Source organism: Rattus rattus, chromosome 7 (assembly GCF_011064425.1).
Source record: "Rattus rattus isolate New Zealand chromosome 7, Rrattus_CSIRO_v1, whole genome shotgun sequence".
Classification (NCBI taxonomy): Eukaryota; Metazoa; Chordata; class Mammalia; order Rodentia; family Muridae; genus Rattus; species Rattus rattus.
Window position 1 is genome coordinate 4,279,526 of NC_046160.1, and position 20,895 is coordinate 4,300,420.

The following is a 20,895-nucleotide window of genomic DNA, read 5'->3' on the forward strand; positions in this document are numbered from 1 at the left end:
TTTTAGAGAGGAGGAGACCAGTGAGAGGAGAGGGAGCAGCTGAGAGAACAAGGAGGCGGATGTTAAGATTTCTCTCTGCACATTTACAGGTTATGACTATTCTTAAGGGATGGATGTGTACAGGATTTTGTGTGTCTAGATGAACAAATTATATCTTATCTAGGTGGGCGGTTTATATCCTTATCAATTGGTTGTAAGTTAATCGTGTGGATGTATTGTCCATTGAGCATTTAACATACAAATCTGGTTGCTGGGTCCCCGTTCGTTGAGTGACAACTTCACTGGGTTGTCGGGAGTGTGAGCAGGGTCCGTGACAGGAAGCCATACCAGGCTATAGAGTGCTTGGGGCTAGCGTGGCGTGGGGCTGTGCTAGCAGGATCCTCGGAACTCGATGGTAACAGGCGTGGTAACAACTCGCCAAGGCGACAGCGTGTGAAAGCAGCTGGCAGAGAAACAGCTAGAGAGCATGCGGATTCGTGCGGAGTGGGAACTCTCGGGAACCAGGTCATGTACCTATTTAATTACACTGCAGCAACACTTCAGAGGGGAATTCCTGAGCTGAAAAGCCCACATCTTCACTCAGAATGCCAACCAAAAGCCACCACATCAATGCCAGCCAGCCATCGACTGGTAGTCTTTTATCATGAAGATGACACTCCTTGCCTGTCTTGAGCCACGCTGGCTGCTGGCTACAGCTGGTCCATGGCCCGCGCCTGTGAAGTACCTGATGAGCGTTTACTGACTGCCTTCGGTGTACAAGATACACACTGCTCAACGGCAACAATCTGAGCCTAGCGCTGGTCCCTGCCTCCAGCTCTGGCCGCTGTTGGGGCCGATGACATACATTAAAACACAATGGGAAAATAGTCCAAGTAGCCCAACTGACGGGATGACTAAAGAAATTAAGAAAGGTTAGAATGATGGATGCCTATAGCACGCAGGAGGAGACGCCAAGGAAGGAAGCCCATGAAGCAGGGCCCAGCAAGGAGGAGGAGAGGGTGGGGGAGTGGGAGGGAGAGAGGCAGGCAGGCCAAGGGGGACTGCTCTTTAGTATTTGAGCAGGGTGTGACTGCCTTGTGCTGTGGACTAGATTATGCTGTGTCTACTCTTAGGCCTCAAAGATCTCCCTCCTGGGCCATTCCACTACACTCCTGGTGTTTCAGAGAGGACTGGGGAGTTCAGGGATTATTAAAGCCCCCAGCAAAATAAACAGTGAGGTTCCAATTGGAGAGTTGCCTTTCGAGGCCCCTCCATTGACGGGCTCCCCCACGCTTCTGCTGAGTGTTCCTGCCTTTTCATGGAAAAGTTGTCCAAAAGTTCTCTTGCCTTTTCTTCCAAAGACTTAGAAGAACAGAGCTATAATTGCCAGCTAGCCTCCTAACTTGGAGCTAATTACCAAACTGCTCAGAAATGTAAGGCAGAGGGCTCTGTTTGCTGACAGCCTCCCCCCCTCAGATCACCATGGTATCTGAGGACAGGACTCCCGGCCGAGGACAGAAACTTCCTCTGCGTACACAGACTGGATGACTCTCTGGCCTGACCCTCATAATTTCTCAGCATCATCTCCATCTATGGTTTCTCTTCGGGTTGGAGTTACGGAGTGGCTTGAGGCCTTTAAGAGTGGGGAGGACTGGAGAGATGGCTGAGCAGTTGGAGCACTTGTTACCCTTAGAGGACAGAGGTTCAGTTCCCAGCACCGACCTGGTGGCTTACAAGCATCCACAGCTCCGGGTCCAGGGAGTGAGCTCTCTTCTGATCTCCACGGCACCAAGCAAGCTCACACGCACAAATTCAGGCTAACCCTCATGTGCGTAAAATCACATAAATAAATCTAAAAGATACTGTTTTTAAAGACCAGAGCCAACCACAGGGGATAACACTGCATAAAACAGAACTGTAAATCTCAGACCTTAGTCCGCTGGAGGATTTTCACAGTAGAGAAGGTTTCCGACCAACTGAGGAAAGCTTTTGGTCGCTCTCACTCGGTGGCTTCAAGCTGGTTGTTTCCAGTTTTAACTGGCTTGCAGAGGCTGTGCTATGGCTCAGTTGCTTCGGTTTGTAAATTGTTGTTTGTTTGTTTTTAATGCAAATGCTAGTTACTTCTGTCTTGCAGTGACTAAATACTTGGCAGAAAAAACTCAAGGGAGGAAAGGTTTATTTTGGCTAACGGGTTTGGAGAGACGTCAGTCCGTCCCGGAAGGGAAGCACAGCAGCAGAGCGTGTGCCAGGGCCGTCCACTTCTCTGTGGTCCAGGAAGCAGAAAGAGCAGGCTGGACAGCGGGCTTATCACCCAGTGGCCTTCTACCACCTACAGTCTTCAAAATGGCCCACAAGATGGGCCCTGCATCCAAAGCAAGGCCCTGCAAGAGGTGTTTCACGTACTAACCATGACAACGGAGTAGGAATCAGAAGCAGTCATGTTACAAGTCACATCGGTTTACCCAACAGTGTCTTTTTTTTTTTTTCTTTTTTTTTTGGAGCTGGGGACCGAACCCAGGGCCTTGCACTTGCTAGGCAAGCGCTCTACCACTGAGCTAAATCCCAATCCCTACCCAACAGTGTCTTAACCACCTCACAAAAAGCAGCAGCTCTGTGTGGAGAACTGAACATTCTCGGTATACAGAACAAGCTATCCCTTGGTGTGGCTCTCACATGCTTGCCTGGCTGTTATCTGCCAACGAAGTTACCATCATCATGTTAAAGCCCATTTTATATATTTTATCAGCTCTGAGAGCCAGCAGCACCACATCTGACAACTTAATGCAGGTGATGCTGACGAATGACAATTCAGCAAACAGCAAGACATATTCATCCGTCTCTCAAGCTGCGTCTGAAGGTTCTCCACACTGCCAGCCTCTTGAGTGCTCACAGCCTGCCAGGCATCGGGAGCCAGGTAATGAGGTGACAGACCTCCCTTACGGTCGGACAGTCTTTGTTTTCCCCACTGGAATTTCTTAACCACATATTTTTTTTTCTTTTTTCTTTCTTTTCTTTTTTTTTTTTTTTTTTTTTGACTGGGGACCCGAACCCAGGGCCTTGTTTTTAGTCCTTTTTTTTTTTTTTTTTTTTTTTTTTTTTTTTTTTTATGTACAGCAGTCTGCTGTCATTGTGACTGCAGGCCAGAAGAGGGCACCAGATCTCATTACAGATGGTTGTGAGCCACCATGTGTTGCTGAAATTGAACTCATGACCTCTGGAAGAGCAGTCAGTGCTCTTAACCGCTGAGCCATCTCTCCAGCCCGCTTGCTTTTTTTAAAGGTCCTTATTGGCTCCAGATTTATGTAGGAATGGAGAAGTCATATATTATGTGACTTGGATAACCATGTACATCTGAACAGTCATAAGGAAGTTTATATCGAATATCAACATGATCAGATGTTGAAGTAACCGATTTAAGGAGACAGTGTTGTGTGAGCGGTGGGCAGGGAGGCACATAAAACATCTCCCAGGGGCAGGGCCAGGGCCCATCAGGAAAATCACAGGTAAGTACATGCTATTAGGGAATATAAAGACCAGACCGGTGAGCGGAAGTGGTTTTCTCTTACAGAGCAGGAGGTAGGCAGAGGACTGAGGGACTGTTTTTGCTTGTTTTTCCTCAGTAACATATTTTAGAATAGCCTCACTCAACTGAAGTTCGTAGCAGGAGTAAAGTATAGACAACTTGGGAGCTAGAGCGATGGATGGCTCAGCAGTTAAGAACGCTGAGCCGAGTTCAGTCTCCATACCCAGTTCAGCTCAGCTCGTAACCACCTGAGACTCCTTGTCCAGACGCTTCTGGCCTCCTGCATTCATGCACACAGGGAGACACACACATAGTTAAAAGTAATAAAAAATCGTCAATAATGAAACAGTAACACGAAGAAAACTAGCCTCTATGTATTCTGCTTGGTTTCTTGATCTGAGACAATCCCAGGCAGAGTGAGAACAAAAGACAGTGGTGATTGTGTCCCCGATTCTGTCCCCGATTCTGTCCCTTCCCGGGCTCTCCAGGCAGCCGACAGAACTCTCTGCCCCCACCACACCCAACACATGCACACGCTTCTCAGCACCTGAGTGATTGTGTGAAGAAATGGGACCAGAATCAGTGCTTACACCACCCACAAGTGCGCAGAACTAAAGCGTTCAGATGAACTAACCCAGCCTTAGAAGAGCCCGAGAACAGAAGTGTGTACACAAAGGAAATAAACAAGATTAGTAAAGTATCTCTAAAGCTCGGTGGGCATGAGGCTATTCTTTTCACATCTGCTGTGATGGTTTGTATACGCTGGCCCCGGGAGTGGCACTATTAGAAGGTGTGGCCTTGTTGGGATGGGTGTGTCACTGTGGGCATGGGCTTAAGACCCTCATCCTAGCTGCCTGGAAGCCAGTGTTCTGCTAGCAGCCTTCAGATGAAAATGTAGAACTCTCAGCTCCTCCTGCACCATGCCTGTCTGGATGCCGCCATGTTCCTGCCTTGATGACACTGGACTGAACCTCTGAACCTGTAAGCCAGCCCCAATTAAACGTTGTCCTTATAAGAGTTGCCTTGGTCATGGTGTCTGTTCACAGCAGTAAAACCCTAAGACATGTATTATTTCAAGATTCTCATAATAATGACAACCAAATTAATGGCATAAATACACTCAACTTGCTTTGTTAGATGGCAAGGTTTGTATAGAAGAGAATATGTATTAAAAAAAAAAAATCCAGGGGCGGGAGAGGTGGCTCAGTGGTTAGGACCAGTTGCTGCTCTTGCAGAGGACCTGGCCTCAGTTCACAACACCCACATGACAGCTTCTAACAGGGCGCAATTCTGGTTCTAGTGACCCAATGCCCCCTTTTGGCCTCTCCAGGCACCGGGCACAGGTGTGGTACATACATACCTGTAGGCAAAGAAGTAAAACGCAGAAAAAATAAAAATGAATTTCTTTTGAAGTCAGAGAAGAAAAAGTCTTGCCAAGGGCTGAAGATGGTGGCAGTTAAGAGTGGTCACTGCTCTGGCAGAGCCCGATTCCCAGAACAGCTCTCTCATAACCACCTAAGGCTCTCACCTTAGGGGAGCCTACACTCCTGGCTCCTACAGGCCCCTGCTCTCATGTGTACATACATACATACATCACTTTTTAAAAAAGAAAATGTATGCCAAAGGGAAATATTGTATCCAGCCTTGAAATGATCTAAGAAGCTAGCAGCTTACAGGCTTCTGAATGAGGTGTGGAAGGTGGGCAGGATGAAGTCCTGGAGTGACTGAGAGACAGTTTACCTCCAGATATGAGGCACCTGCAGTGTGATGCCCATCCAAAGGCCTCTTGGTGAGCAGGCGCAGGCATGTGTTCCTAACTGTGGCCGGGCTGCCTCAGCCCTCTAAGCCTTACTTTTCTCTCTGCAGGACAGTGGTGAACGGCTGGGCAGGAAGCCTGTGTTTGTGGCCTGGGGAGCAGGGTGTAGGGAGAGGTACCCGGGGTTTGCACTGAAGCAGCTTGTCTACCACAGGCCAGGGAGAGCTGAGGGCTTAGGGTCCACGGCAAAAGCCGAGGGCCTCCTACAGGCTCAGCTGTGGATGGCCCGATTAGGAAGGTCACCTCTACGTCAGTGTCTTTCATCACAGCGTCACAGACTGAAGGTTCATGTGTGTATGAATTTATTGACAGGATTTCCTTTAGCAGTTATTTGAACACAGTTATTTGTACAGCTGCAGACATGACAGCAAAGCCACAGGCTCTAAAGGGCTGTAAGGCTTGTCACCCCCAGGGGACAGAGGAAAGGGAAGGGAAAGGACGGGGAGAGGGCAAGGCAGAGAGTCTTTTAAAAGGAATCTGAGATGTCTTTCAATTTTTCAATTATAAGAAGAAATGACAATACAGGAAGTGGTGACATCTGACAATTTAAGCATTTTATCCAGAAACATATATCTATTCCACAGATACCAAATCCATTACCATATAATTGAGTTTGAAAATATACAAAATATTTGTTGTTCTTACATACTGAAATTAAATCCTAATTTTAAAAAGTGCACAGTAAAAACAGCGTAAGGAAACCTACAATCCATGGTATGTCTACTGTTCTCCATTTGACTGTCAACATGAAATTCTGTATTCGCCTCGCTGTTTACAAATGTCTCAGGGTCACAGACGACACTGGTTAGTCTAAGTCCAACAGCACATGGCTTCCCAGCAGCCACCAGCACTGGTTGTGGAGTCTGGCTCGAGTCTCCAGGCAGCAGCTGCAGCCGATCTGGAGGGAACAGTCACTGGCCAGCCGAGGTCATCAACTACCGACTCCTGTTCTTCTTAGCATTTCCCTGTGCAAAGAAAAGCACCCACCATAAGAACCCAGGTTTCAGAAGTGTTCTCAGAGCTGTGGAACACTATGGCTTCCCATGAGGAGAGCAGCTGGCGGGTAACCTGCACGGTGGCTGGGACGCAGTAACCACAGAACTGTCTAGACTCTTGCCACTCCCAATGTCCACATCCAATCTCCCCCAGGGCCAAGGGCAGATAAGACAGGAAAGCAAGCCATTACCTGGTTTACCAAAATCCCTTTCTTATGGAATTTCATGAAACAAAATAGTTTTAGCACAAATATGGATTTTGTTGTTTAAATAAACGGGTTTTAGAGCAGCGGTTCTCAACCTTCCTAATGATGCAACCTTTAATATGTGGTGATCCCAGCCATAAAGTTATTTGTGTTGCAGCTTCATAACTGTTATGATTCTGTAATGTAAGTATCTGTGTCTTCCAATGGTCTGAGGCGACCCCTATGAAAGGGTCATTCAACCCCCACCCCCACCCAAAGGAGTCAAAACCCACAGGATGAAAACTACTGTTTTAGAGCTTGGAGCAGTGGTCCAGAACTCGCTCTCACAGGGTGGTTTCACAAAGTTCTCTTCTCTGTGGAGACATTCACTTCTTAGGGCTACATTCCAATTAAGTCCCTAAATGACAAAGTCCATACACTACTTCTTCCCATAAATGGGAACATTTGCAGCGTACAGGCACTAAGAGCAAGATCATGACACACACGGTAGAGACCGTACTCAGCATCCAGTGGATAGATGGTCACTCAGCACAAGAGGACATTACAGCGATGAAGGTGACCAGTGAGTACAGGCATGTGCTGGACAGTTTATGCCGAGCTGATACAGCTACAGTCATCTGAGAGGAGGGAACATAAGAAAATGCCTCCATAAGACTGGGCTGCAGGCAAGCCCATAGGCTGTTTTCTAAATTAGTGATTGATGTGGGAGAGCCCAGTCTACTGTGGGTGGTACCATCCTGGGTTCTATAAGAAAGCAGGCTGAGCAAGCCATGAGGAGCAAGTCAGTAAGCAGCATCCTCCATGGCCTCTGCATCAGCTCCTGCCTCCAGGTTCCTACTATTTGAGTTTCTGTCCTGACTTCCTTCAGTGATGAGCGGCAATGTGAAAGTGTGAGCTGAATAAACCCTTTCCTCCCCCAAGCTGCCTTTAACCATGGTGTTTTGTTGTAGCAGTAGAAACCCTGACTAAGACTAGCAGGAAACAAAACCCAGGGCTGTCAGAGTGGCCCGAGAATGATTAAGATCACCACTCTGACCTAGAGAGGTTTCCTACTTGGATTAGTTTCTTTTGAGACAATGTTATAATGTCCACTTTGCTTGTGTTCGCCTCACACTATGTATGTGTACCTCAGGGATGAAGCACTCCTCTGGGAACAAGGTCACTGCTTTTTAAATATTACACCTAGCTTCTCAAAGTTTGCTACAATAAATTAAATTACAGAGAAACTAAATATGACCATGATTAGAAATATAACCAAGTCATGAGAGTAAGGGGAGGCATTCACAGAAAGGAGCTTACCCACACTGTATGTACCCCCTGCCTCCAAGGTGGCTGGTAACCAGCACAGAGGTGGCCCAGTTGAGCAGGAGTGAGACCTCCCCGCAGGAAGAAGCCAATGAACATCCTGAACTGATGCTGACAAGTGTTATGCAGTGCACACTTCTCCAGCAGAGAACACAGTACATTCTCCAAGGAGACCTCGCTGAGCAGACACCTGGTCTAACCGCCAGGACAAAGCCGCAGCTGCGCCTCTCTATTGCCTCATCAGTTCACAGACGGGTGGGAAAGTACGTCTGACCTACAGACATGCAGTGACCGCCTGAGATGACACACAGAACTGAATGCCTGCACCCTAAAGGTTACATTCATAGAAAAGAAGCTGTATAGTACCATTCACTAACACAGACAGGATACATGGAAACGCACCCCAACCAAAGATAACCAAAGTTATCTACCGACGGGCTCAGACTGAGGACCTTTCAGAAACAAAACCACCAGGAATCCTGGAAGTAAAATGGTTAGCATTCCTAGGTTATGTGGACAGTTCAGAGAATAAATAAAGGGTTTTATTCCACTCCTGGGCGTATATACAAAGACGGCCTGCTGGAGTAGGTGTGTCACTCTGGCTGTGAGCTTAAAAGTCTCATCCTAGCTGCCTGGAAGCCAGTATTATTCTAGCAGCCTTCAGATGAAGATGTAGAACTCTCAGCTCCTCCTGCATTATGCCTGCCTGGATGTTGCCATGCTCCTGCCTTGATGACACTGAACTGAACCTCTGAACCTGTAAGCCAGACCCAATTAAATGTTGTCCTTGTAAGAGTTGCCTTGGTGTCTGCTCACAGCAGTGAAATCCTAGTTCAGACACAGCCATGTCCTACCCCAGAGATGCCCACACATACACGTTCATTGCTGCTGTATTCACAATAGCAAGGGGAGGAACCAGCCTGGATGCCTAGCAACAGATGAAGAGATCATGAAAATGTGAGAGATATAAAATTTGCAATATTACTCAGCTGTTAAAGAAATGAGATCTGCAGGAAAATGTATGGGTTTGGGAGGCATAATTATAGCTAATATTCTAATACTATAATTATTTAATTATAATAATAATAGAGGTAGCCTAAACTGAAAAGAAACTGTTCCCCCTCATATATGTATCCTAGTCACTCATGTAAACACGGACGCATAGAACAGGTCTGAGGGTGGCCATGGTCTAACAGGTCTGAGGGTGGCCATGGTCTAACAGGTCTGAGGGTGGCCATGGTCTAACAGGTCTGAGGGTAGCCATGGTCTAACAGGTCTGAGGGTGGCCATGGTCTAACAGGTCTGAGGGTGGCCATGGTCTAACAGGTCTGAGGGTGGCCGTGGTCTAACAGGTCTGAGGGTGGCCATGGTCTAACAGGTCTGAGGGTGGCCATGGTCTAACAGGTCTGAGGGTGGCCGTGGTCTAACAGGTCTGAGGGTGGCCATGGTCTAAGGTCTGAGGGTGGCCGTGGTCTAACAGGTCTGAGGGTGGCTGTGGTCTAACAGGTCTGAGGGTGGCCGTGGTCTAACAGGTCTGAGGGTGGCCATGGTCTAAGGTCTGAGGGTGGCCATGGTCTAACAGGTCTGAGGGTGGCCGTGGTCTAACAGGTCTGAGGGTGGCCATGGTCTAACAGGTCTGAGGGTAGCCATGGTCTAACAGGTCTGAGGGTGGCCATGGTCTAACAGGTCTGAGGGTGGCCGTGGTCTAACAGGTCTGAGGGTGGCCGTGGTCTAACAGGTCTGAGGGTGGCCATGGTCTAACAGGTCTGAGGGTGGCCGTGGTCTAACAGGTCTGAGGGTGGCCATGGTCTAAGGTCTGAGGGTGGCTGTGGTCTAACAGGTCTGAGGGTGGCCGTGGTCTAACAGGTCTGAGGGTGGCCATGGTCTAAGGTCTGAGGGGTGGCTGTGGTCTAACAGGTCTGAGGGTGGCTGTGGTCTAACAGGTCTGAGGGTGGCCGTGGTCTAACAGGTCTGAGGGTGGCCGTGGTCTAACAGGTCTGAGGGTGGCCATGGTCTAAGGTCTGAGGGTGGCTGTGGTCTAACAGGTCTGAGGGTGGCCGTGGTCTAACAGGTCTGAGGGTGGCCGTGGTCTAACAGGTCTGAGGGTGGCCATGGTCTAACAGGTCTGAGGGTGGCCATGGTCTAACAGGTCTGAGGGTGGCCGTGGTCTAACAGGTCTGAGGGTGGCCATGGTCTAACAGGTCTGAGGGTGGCCATGGTCTAACAGGTCTGAGGGTGGCCATGGTCTAACAGGTCTGAGTGTGTCCATGGTCTAACAGGTCTGAGTATGGATGTGGTTTAACACTCAGAGAAGAAGCCAAGAGGCTAACACTGAATGAGGAGGAGGACAGTGCAGGCGGAGACATGGGATCCATGGAAGAAGATCTTAAGTTAATTTTACTTTATTTTTTTGCTAGTTTCAACTCTGCCCATTTCTGCTTTCTTCTTGTGGTGGATAACTGAATAAAGTTGTAATGGAAGCCAGGCAGTGGTGCACAACTTTCATCCCTGCACTCAGGAGGCAGAGGCAGGTGGATTGCTGAGTTCCAGGCCAGCCTGGTATACATAGTAAGTTCCAGGACAGCGAGGGCTACACAGAGAACCCTGCCTCAGCAAAAACAAAAAACAAATAAAAAAAAAAAAAAAAAAAATAAAAAAAAAGTATAACACATAAAACAAAAAATAAAAAAGGAAGTGCAGTGAAAGGTGTAACCTAGTCAATGAGGCCTGTGGTCTCAGAACACAGACGTCACCGAGAGTCAAGAGTTTGGGATGGGTGTTTGAGTGGCTTCCTTAAGCTTGTGTGGTTTTTATCTGTGAATTAACCAGATACAGATTTTGCTAAAGAAAACACTTTGCTAAGGGTTACCCAAACATCACTGAGGTCTTATACAGACAGCACGGTATCCCCCTCCTGAGGCTGTCTGCCAGTCCCTCACTCTGACTCAATGACAAAAGGCAACAAGTCAGACCTGACCATAGCTTCGACTCAGCCAAGGAAACGTAATTTTCTTTTGGGACAGGAAATGAAGCGAAGGAAGAGGGTTCCCAAGAGCTTTCCTCTTACACACAGCACATGCGGTGTTTTCTAGCGCTGCACTGGGCCCGCCTGTGGGGCAGGCTGCCTCCCACACACCTTACTGGACATCTTGAGCGTGTCAATCTCTTCCCTCTGCTTGGACAGCGTCTCGTTCATGCTGCACAGGTGGTCGCTCATCATGCTCAGCTGATCCTCGTAGCTCCTCTTGGTGGTGGTCAGCTCATCCTGAACAGCAGGGAAGGAGGAAAGGCCGTCAAGACCCCCCACCACCTTGAGTACAAACATCTGTGAGGGCAGCCCGTCACAACGTTGATCAGTTAACACAGTGTTAAGGTGCAGGCCGAATGGAAGGCCGGAGTTAAAGGAACTGGGAGAAAATGCGTCAGCCACCCAGGAGTGCGCTCATTACTTATTGGCAAAAATTGAAGGGCCGGCGGCTGTATCAGCAAAGTGTTTGCCTGGGAGTAGGAGGGCCCAAGTTCCTTCCCCAGAACACACATAAAAAGAAGGTGAACCTGGGGGTGCACACTAGGATCCCAGCCCCGGGAGAGGGAGATCCCTGAGACTCACTGACAAGATGGCCAGCCTACGGGGCAGAGACCCAGTCTCAAAAAAAAAAAAAAACAAAAAGGCGGCCAGCTCCTGAGGAACAACACCAAGGTTGTCCTCTGGTCTCCACATACGTGCTCACATACATGTACCTGCACTTACAAAATCCAAGCACTCTCTTCTTGGCTGGCTACAGAACTGCCAAAGCCTGAGGGTGAAACGATGCTTCCAAACCTGCACAGGCCTCTGCACCTTCCCAGAAGGCACCCTCCCCTCCTCCCACCCCCTGCTCTCCTCAGCCCCTGGAACAGACTGCAGGATTCCTGACTGACTGAGAGCAGGGCGCTGTGTTGCAGGGTTCCCCGGGCCTACCTCTTGTTGATATCAAGATCAGCAGGTTATGGTCACCAAAGCCCAAGGGCACTCATTCACTCACTCACTCACTCACTCACTCACTCACTCACTCATTCCAAAAATCTCTGCTGAACACACATGGTGGAGAACGCAGAAAATGTGGCCACCCTCTTGTTTTAACAAGATGAGAGGCCAGCAGCCCAGCTTAACAGGGGCTTCCTGAAAGCCAAGGTGTGAAACTGAAATCTGACTTATCCACTTATGTACTTATTTAATTATGCATTAAAATGTGTATCTGGCAGCCGCACTCAGGTTTACTGAGGTCAGGTTCTGAAACAAGACTGAGTACTGTGTACAGCACAATCCTCCAGTCACTCGTGAGTGTTCTCAAGAAAGGGGAAGGAAAACTGTGGGTAAGTGTAAATAACAAGTGGAAGAATGAAATTCTATGGGAGAATTTAAAGTCAGCTTCCAGCCAGACACAAACAAGACGGCCAGCCTCTCTGTCTGTATGAATGATCTTCCCTATGGCACTCATAGACCGCTGCTTCCCAGGGAAGGCTGGCTTCGCACCCCGCGCAGTGGCCAGTGAAGGACGTGGTGTGCGGAGGTCACGTCAGGAGCTCACCTGCAGCCTGCTGACGTTCTGACTGGCCAGCCTCATCTCCTCTGTCAGCGTCTCCTTCGACTTCTCTGCCAGGGCTAGTCTCTTAGAGAGCGCTCGGCACTGTATGGTCAAAACACCAAATCTTATCCTCGGAAGGTTAGCAGGTTACAGTCACCAAAGCCGAAGGTCACTCACTCACTCACTCACTCACTCACTCACTCACTCACTCATTCCAAACTCTCGTCCTGCTACCGTCCAGTGACCAATGATTACAAGCAATGAGAACATTCTCCATTTTCACAGGACCCATTTATATCGGTGACAGATAATGGACAGTGGTTATCTTAAAAGGGACCGAAGGCTGCCAGCCATAGCAGCTTTAGCTTTGAGTTCTTCACTAGGGTCTCACTATGACAACCAAACACCCCGGTAACCCACCAAGACTCACAGTCAGTCCCCTGGGGGGGCAGGCGGTCTCTCTAGGAGTGTTGTTAACCCAGAGGATGCAAGGCAGAGCAGTGAGAGGAAGAAGAGGGAACTTTATTTATCTCACACTATTGTTTCCCAGGGAGGATCTGAAGACGTGCGTGAATGCTGTCTGTCCCAGCTGTCTGTCCCAGCACAGTGGTGCAGGGGGCAGTACTTCCTGTTTACAGATGAGCGCAAACTACGGCAATCTAAACCTCCTTGTACCATAGCCGTGCTGAAGCACTTACTGGAATAGGCAGATCTCACGAAAACCAGACGGCCTGAAATCCCCAGTTAGTATTTGTTCTCGAGAGAATCTCAGGACAGTTTGTACAGCCAACCCAATCGCTTCCCTCTGTGCTCAGCAATGAACTCCCAAGAGGGAGACAACACAAGACACAGGCCCCAGGAAGATGACAGTCACAGCTGGGACACCAACTCAGAGAGCAGAAAGGGAACCAGAAATGATGGCGTCAGCTGCAGGCATGGCTCAAGACAGCACTCCAGCGTCTGCCAGCCCCACACTGCACTGTGACAAGCACGTGACCAACCTATCAAGGGTGGGTACAGCAGCTTCCTAAACAATGGACTAGACACGGTCCTATTTAACAGGAAAACCAAAGTCCTTCTCCACCCCTAGCAAACTGGCTGGCTGCTAACCTCTTCATTTCTGCAGTGTTGGAGACAATCCTAGGTAAAGCTAGATCCCAATATAGTGTGCCATTCCTTCCTTTTTGGTTTGACAATATAAGTGGTGTAATTCTCTGCCTACCATCTGTAATTAATTCTTGCTATAAAGTGTCAAATCAAAGGCTTAAAGATCTTGCATGATTAAGTATTTAATAATACTTATCATTCACTTTCTCTCTAACACACACACACACACTCATAAATACACATATACACACATACATACATGGATGAAGTTTGGTGCAAGCTGTTTTCTCCCATTAACCTGTGCTGTGACGCTCACACACATACAGAACAAATAAATGTAAAGATAAAACACATGAGGTGCACCAGACCTTTCACCTTTCTATGCCTGTCCTCTACCTCTAAGATAAGTTATCTCTACTAATCCTGCAAAGCCCACAGCACAGGACCATGGAGAGGCTGCTGAACTCCGTCCTCTCTCTTGCAGTAACTTGGAAACGACACAGGAAGTCGTACACTTGCTGAAACGAACATTCTGGAGTGGTACAGGCTAATCATCGTGAGCCACAACCAATCCAGACACACGTGGACAAAAAGTGCAGGCGATGGTGACTTTCTTCCAGCAGATGGAGAACAGCACAGGGACCTGACTCTAGCAGGGTCAGGGAGAAGTGGGGGTCCCAGTGGGCCCACTCACCTCGGCGTAGAAGTGTACTGACTTACTGTCAGCCAGCTGCAGCTGAGACGTGAGCTCTGCTATCCTGGCCATGTAGTGACTCTTAATTAGGTCTTCACGGGACTCGATGTCCGGAGCCTAGCAGAACATGAAGAGAGATGCCAGTGAGAAGGGCAATTCTAGCGGAGGAGACAAGGACCACCTCTCAGCCCTGGAACCTTACAGGAACCACGCGGTTCTCAAACGTCAGTCATGGCAGAGAGCAGACCAGCCTTGCTCAGTCAGCATCTGGGGTCTGTGTCCTAGGGCTCCCCAGAAGACAGCAGCACTGTGGTGATGTACGGAAGCCCCATGGGTCACGCCTTCCAGGAACCACGTTTTTCATTCATCTGTTGATTCACTCATTCTTTGTCTTTGAAGTATTTGCTTGTTGTTAGGTTAGAGTGTTGCTAAGCATCCAGGGCTAATCACACATTCATAATCTTCCTTCATCAACCTCCCAAGTGCTTGGGATACAGGCATGAGGCACCACAGCTCTGACCAGCTTTTAGCAGCTACAAACCTAACTTTCAAAATCCCCACGTTTCTGACGGGTATGTCCTCTTTAACTAGAAGAGGCACAGAAGGGGCATTCATTGGAACCACTGTTTTTACTAGCATATAGTTACATACAGCACTGGGTTTCAGCTCATATAAGTATACATACATTTGCCTGTGCCCCAGATTTCCCATCTTCTCTTGTCGCTCCCTCCTCCCATTAGTCCCCACTCTTCTTCTAGATAATCCCATGTGGAGCGCCTTTTGGGGCCACTTGCTTCTAGACACTTGGCGGGATCTGACATTATCAGGACAAAAGAAGTAAGCCCAGGGCAGGACTCTGGCTTAGGGCCTGGACTCGGGACTCAGGCCCAGATTAAGAACATTTACATCTGAGTTAATGCAAAGCTCAGAGCAGGCGCCGCTGAGGCCTGTGTGGCATCCTTTTGTCTCGGTCATCCTGACCAGCCCCCAGAAAGGTGTTTACAGGAGCCTTGCTTGTTCCTTGACCCAGAACTGATCTTAGTATTCTGCAGGTAATTAAATTAAAGGTATAAAAGCTGATTGGAAAATAAAACATCTGCTTCGGCCTCCGAACTGGCTGGGGTCATGTTAAATGTTGTCGAATTGTCGTTTTCTTTTCAATCCTCACTCCTGCCCTGGAGAACCTGCTGACTGATGGAGCTGGCTTGGTCAATCCCAGATATGCTTTCCTGTATCTTTATGTAGTCTAGGACCCGAGAAGGGAGAAAACACAGCGTTGGTCTTTCTGAGCCTGACCTGATCTACTCTGTATGACAGTCTCTAGTTAGATCCATTTTCTGGCAGATGACAATCACTGCTTATGGCTTCATGGAGCTCCACTGTGATACACAGCACATCTTCTTTGCCATTGCTCTGCTGATGGACACCTAGGCTGACTGCATGGCCTGGCCACTCTGAACACTGCTGCCTAAACAGCTAAGGGGAAAGAGTGCTGTGCTGTGCTCACCCTTTGGAACTTCTAAATTTACAACCATATTTTTAGCCCTTAAATTTTCTTCAGGAAAATATAAAGCTCTTAAAAATACTAATAAATTAAACAAAACTTCACGGTTTTGTTTGTGGCCTTGGCTCCAGACTGGTATTTTTCCTGGTTGCCCTTCCTTTAAGTTTGGATACATAAGTGATCCAAACTTAAAAATACACAAATCTCGGGCTGGAGAGATGGTTCAGTGGTTAGAGCACTGACTGCTCTTCCAGAGGTCCTGAGTTCAAATCCCAGCAACCACATGGTGGCTCACAACCATCTGTAATGGAATCCGATGCCCTCTTCTGGTGTCTGAGGACAGTGACAGTGTACTCATATATAAAATGAATAAATAAAATCTTTAAAAATAAATACACAAATCTGAATACTACCTTTGTTAAATAAGGAAACCCGGGCCTCCTGGCCTCCTGACCATGATGTGTCATGGCCACACTGCGTGATAAGGAAATCACAGAGTCAGCCTCCTAAACCACTGCATTGGTGCTAAGCGACCTCAGCTACTTCAGCTTTCATCTTCTGGTCCCATGCAAAACCATAATCTTCAAGTACAACAAAATTCAGACGTGCAAGCCCACATGGAGGCCTGAGAGCCACGCCTTCTCAGCCGCCCTGGCTCACACACCTGGCCTAGGACCCAGAGCAGTGGCCACAGCCAGGCAGGGACGCATCACCAAACTGGGAAAGCTGTGAGAGCTGGCTCTAAACTGAGGACAGCATGCAAGGAGTGAGAAAGCAGCGTGGACTGTCCACAAACACGCGCCACACACGTGCTAACAAACATCATGACCCCGAGTGCACGTTACCTCACTGTCTGGAGTCCTGGTTAAAATCCCGATCTAGAACATAAAGAAAAATACCGTTAGAACAGGAGATTTACATGTGAGACACAGAAGCTAACAGCCGACAGCACATTCTCTTCTCAGTCTGTGCTGGTGCACGCAACATTGATCACACAGCGGTGGATGGTCAGCAGGGATTCTGCCTTGAGCAAGAGGATGATCGACTTCGACCTTGAAATATCATCTCCAGAGCAGTAGCCAGAGATAGCTCTTTGGAGACCACAAACCTGTAAATGTGCTGAATGAAAAATACAAATAAACACTGTATAGAAACTCAAAAGGAAAAGGCATACTTCAACATGATGTTATCAAGACATTAATAAATATTTGAGACTTAAAACAAATATATATAATTTTAGATAAATTATAGTACAACTCCATTTTTTCTGGAGTTTGCTTTTATAGATTAAGACTTCAAAGACAGAACTAGGGGTATCTCAATGGTAGACAGCTTGCCTCATATTCACGGGTCTTAGGTTCAATCTTGACCACTACCCCCACTCCTTAAAAAAGAGAAAAGATATCAAACACAGGTATAACTGCAAGATTCAAGCTACTGTCCAGGGTGGTGGGTTGGGCCAATGGTAGAGTACTTAAGGGAACAACTACTGGGAATCATTCTAAGAGGGTCCACCTCACTCTCAGTAGTCAGACTCTCGGGAGGTCACCAGGGAGGACCTCTAAAGAGCGGTTCGCATATGCTCTCAACCAGCCTTTGTAAAAACATGTGTGCTGGTTTGAAAATGCTGATGCAAGGAGGGGCACTGTTAGGAGGTGTGGCCTTGTTGGAGTAGGTGTGTCACTGTGGGCATGGGCTTTAAGACCCTCCTCCTAGCTGCCTGGAAGCCAGTCTTCTGCCCACCTTTGGGTGAAGATGAAGAACTCTCAGCTCTACTTGCACCATGCCTGTCCGGAGGCTGCCATGTTCCCACCTTGATGATAATGGACTGAACCACTGAACCTGTAAGCCAGCCCCTATTAACTGTCGTCCTTATAAGACTTGCCTTGGTCATGGTGTCTGTTCCCAGTAGGAAAACCCTAACTAAGACAGACAGGCAGTTTCCCTGTATAACCATGGCAGGCGGCCCTGGACTCGTGGCAATCCTCCTGGCCTAGGCAGCCGAGTGCCTGGATCCCAAGTGCACCCAATGCCCAGCTTTCAGGCATATTACTGTGAGGACTGAGTGCTACGAACTAATGGGGCTCCTCCCATCTAGCTACAAGAATCTTCCCTAAGGATTTTGGCCATAGAAGAGCCACAATTTCCTCCTCAGTGAAGCAAGAGTAGCAATTTCTCTGTTTCTCTTTAAGCTTAAAACTACTTATATTTATCATTTGATTTTGTGCAATCAAATATAACTATATTTGGTGAAATAAAATGCAAAGCTATGTCTATGTCCCTTTCCTTCTCCCATTCCCACATTCGCAGGTTTGAAAACGTGGTACCATGGAGAGACCTTCGAAGGAATGGTCTACAAATAGAAGAAATGAGGTTTATTCTTTCAATGTTTCTCATTCTACTAACAGGAGTATAAACCAATAGAGTCTTGTTAGAACACATGGAGCAATGAAGATCAAGGAACTTAGAATATTCGTGTCTTCTAGTTCTGTCGTTCTGTCTTAAGGCTTGTTCTTATTATCTTAATTATGTGTGTCCATGTGTGTCTGTATGTGGGGTACATGCACCATGAGTTCAGTGCCCCCAACGTTTCTACGAGGGCATCAGATCCCTTCTGGAGCTACAGGAGGTTCTGAGATATCTGACCTGGGTGCAGGGAGCCAGACTCAGGTCCCCCACAAGAGCAGAGCCTGCTCAGAGCCACAGAGCCATGTTTTCAGTGTAATTCAGTAAATCCAAGCCTGATCAAAAAGGAAATCATGTAATGAGCAGAGAGAGTCTAACACGAACATGAGACGGCATTGGATAGGACAAATGCTGGAACCGCATTAACCTTACACAGGGCCCAAACTGTTCGTTTGCTTTGTTTTCAACGCTGGCAGTCCGGGAACTCGCTTTGACACCAGACTATCCTTGAACTCAGAAACATCCACCTGCCTGTCCCTCCTCAGTGCCCGGATTAAAGGCCTGCCCCTGCCCAGCAGGCCCAATACTTTCATCAGTCAGATCTGACGCTTGGTAGAATATGTATTTAGGATAGCGCTATTGGTTTTCCTCTTGGTTGACTTTGATATTATTTTTAATTGGCTCTAATGTACATGGATAATTTTTACATCTAACATATAGTTGAAAAGTCCACTAATTTAAGCAATGTTTTTATGAAAACAAAATGTGAACATTTGTGTTCTCTGTGCTTTTTCCTTCTTGAGATTATGATCTTTTAAAGATAATGACCCTGAGGCACTCTATACAGCGGTGTATGAAAATCCTGCCTTTCTCTAACCTGGACCGTCAAAGACAGCATCTGAAATAGCAGTTCGTGAGAAATGCATCGCCAAGAACTGTTGGTGAGAGGAGGTGAGCAAACGGGCATTCGGGCAAAGGTGCAGAGGGAATGGATCGAGCACCTCAGAGAGCACCTCAGAGGAAGGGCTAGAGCACGGTGCGGCTAGAAAGACAGGTACCCAAGACCCTGAGTGCCAGATGAACGGCCACATCCTACAGAGAGCAGGAAGCCACATAAGCCCAGGAGCTAGAGGACAGCAATTACTAACTAGACTGCAGGAAAAGCAGGGACGGCGTGTGTGAGGGGAAGGGGAGGGACCTTTAAGAGGTATGGTCAGGAGCAGAAGACAAGGCTGACGTACACATGCTACCTCACATCCTACTTAGAGGAAGAGCAGTCCATAGAGCCAGCCCTGTAAAGTCGCCACTTGGACCCAGAGCTGTTCATGTCCGGGAATTCTCATCTACACGTGGGAAAACGGTGTTTGCCATTACTACAGGTCAAGGAAAGAATCAACCTTGGCTTTTGCAGCTGAAGTCACCTCCAAGTGTACCGGTTTCCAATGCCGTCTCTGCAGAGAGCTGAGCAGCTCACTAGAGCGAGACCAGCTGTGGCCACAGGAGAGCTCTTCTCCTTCCCTCACCTTCAACTGTAACATGGACAGTGGCTACAACTCACACTCCTACAGTGCTACTCAGGACGCACTGAGGGAATACACTGCCACAGTTTTAGACCCAGTCTGGCAAATAATTAGGGAAATCCCTGCTAAAATCATTAGCATTACCTCTGGCCTAGTCTGTGCCATGTACATGTCATGACCGCCACCAATGCCGAAGTAAGTGAAAGGAAGGAATAAGAGTTTGTGTGTGTGTGGGGAGGGGGGTGAGAGAGAGACAGAGAGACAGAGACAGAGACACAGACAGACAATGGAAAACAGTCTGACCCACTGAAGAGACTGACTCTGAAGTGGTTCCTGCAGAATGCAATGGTGACTACTGCTGCCATGCTGTCACACGATTCTTGGGCAGCCTTTAAATTCTGGTGTTTTTTGGATGTCTTATCCATGCATCTGCTATCTAGATTGAACAGAAGCATTCTACCTTTGCTTTACCCTTCGTATGTACACACTCTTCTCAACGTCTAGGAGAGCTCCTAGGTAGCAACGTGGCTCGTGGATAAAGCACCGAGCACCTCCTTCTATCCTACACACACACACACACACACACACACACACACACACACCTTGTGGCCAAGACACCTCTGCACACTTGCCAAGCCTTGCCGCACACGCCAGCACGCACGCACATGCACACACGCACACACACACACACACGCGCACACACACGTGCAGCACTGGCCACAGGCAGGCCTAGACACACCGAGAACAGTGGTGGCCAGCACTGCAGAGGCACAACTCCCTCAGCTGCTCAGCTGGCAGACTAACTACATTTGCCCTTTCTGGTTTCTCTTTCTTTTTTTTTTTTTTTTTTTAGATTTTATTTATTTTATATGTTTGTTAGTATACTGTCGCTTTCTTCAGATACACCAGAAGAGGGCATCAGATCTCCTTACAGATGGTTGTGAGTCACCATGTGGTTGCTGGGATTTGAACTCAGGACCTCTGGAAGAGCAGTCGGTGCTCTTAACCACTGAGCCATCTCTCCAGCCCCTGGTTTCTCTTTCTTGACTTCCCTTTTTTTTTAAATTAACAAGCAGTGGTATAACTAGAAAACTTTATAAAAATAATTGAATTCTTCAGTGTCAAGAGAGATGTTTCTTTTTAGACAGCACTTACAGAGAAGGCGGGGAACGTGAGGCTGAGACTGACTGCTCAGGTGATCCCTGACAGGAAAGACTGAGCCCGAGGGTTCTACGTGCACTCTGAGCTCGGCACTTTCTGGGATTTACCAGG

The 20,895-nt window shown here is 47.9% G+C and overlaps 1 protein-coding gene across 1 annotated transcript in view; it reads right to left on the reverse strand.

Annotated features, from left to right (window-relative positions):
- Nucleotides 1-5,597: 5,597 nt before the first annotated feature.
- Ppp1r21 (protein phosphatase 1 regulatory subunit 21) overlaps nt 5,598-20,895 on the reverse strand; it is a 64,071-nt gene continuing 48,773 nt past the window's right edge. Inside the window, exons 18-22 of the mRNA XM_032908703.1 lie at nt 16,543-16,575; nt 14,194-14,310; nt 12,396-12,494; nt 10,961-11,089; nt 5,598-6,283 (exon numbers count right to left, since the gene is read on the reverse strand). Of these exons, the coding sequence (XP_032764594.1) occupies nt 6,254-6,283; nt 10,961-11,089; nt 12,396-12,494; nt 14,194-14,310; nt 16,543-16,575 (408 nt within the window). The 3' untranslated portion in view covers nt 5,598-6,253. The remainder of the gene's footprint in view (nt 6,284-10,960; nt 11,090-12,395; nt 12,495-14,193; nt 14,311-16,542; nt 16,576-20,895) is intronic.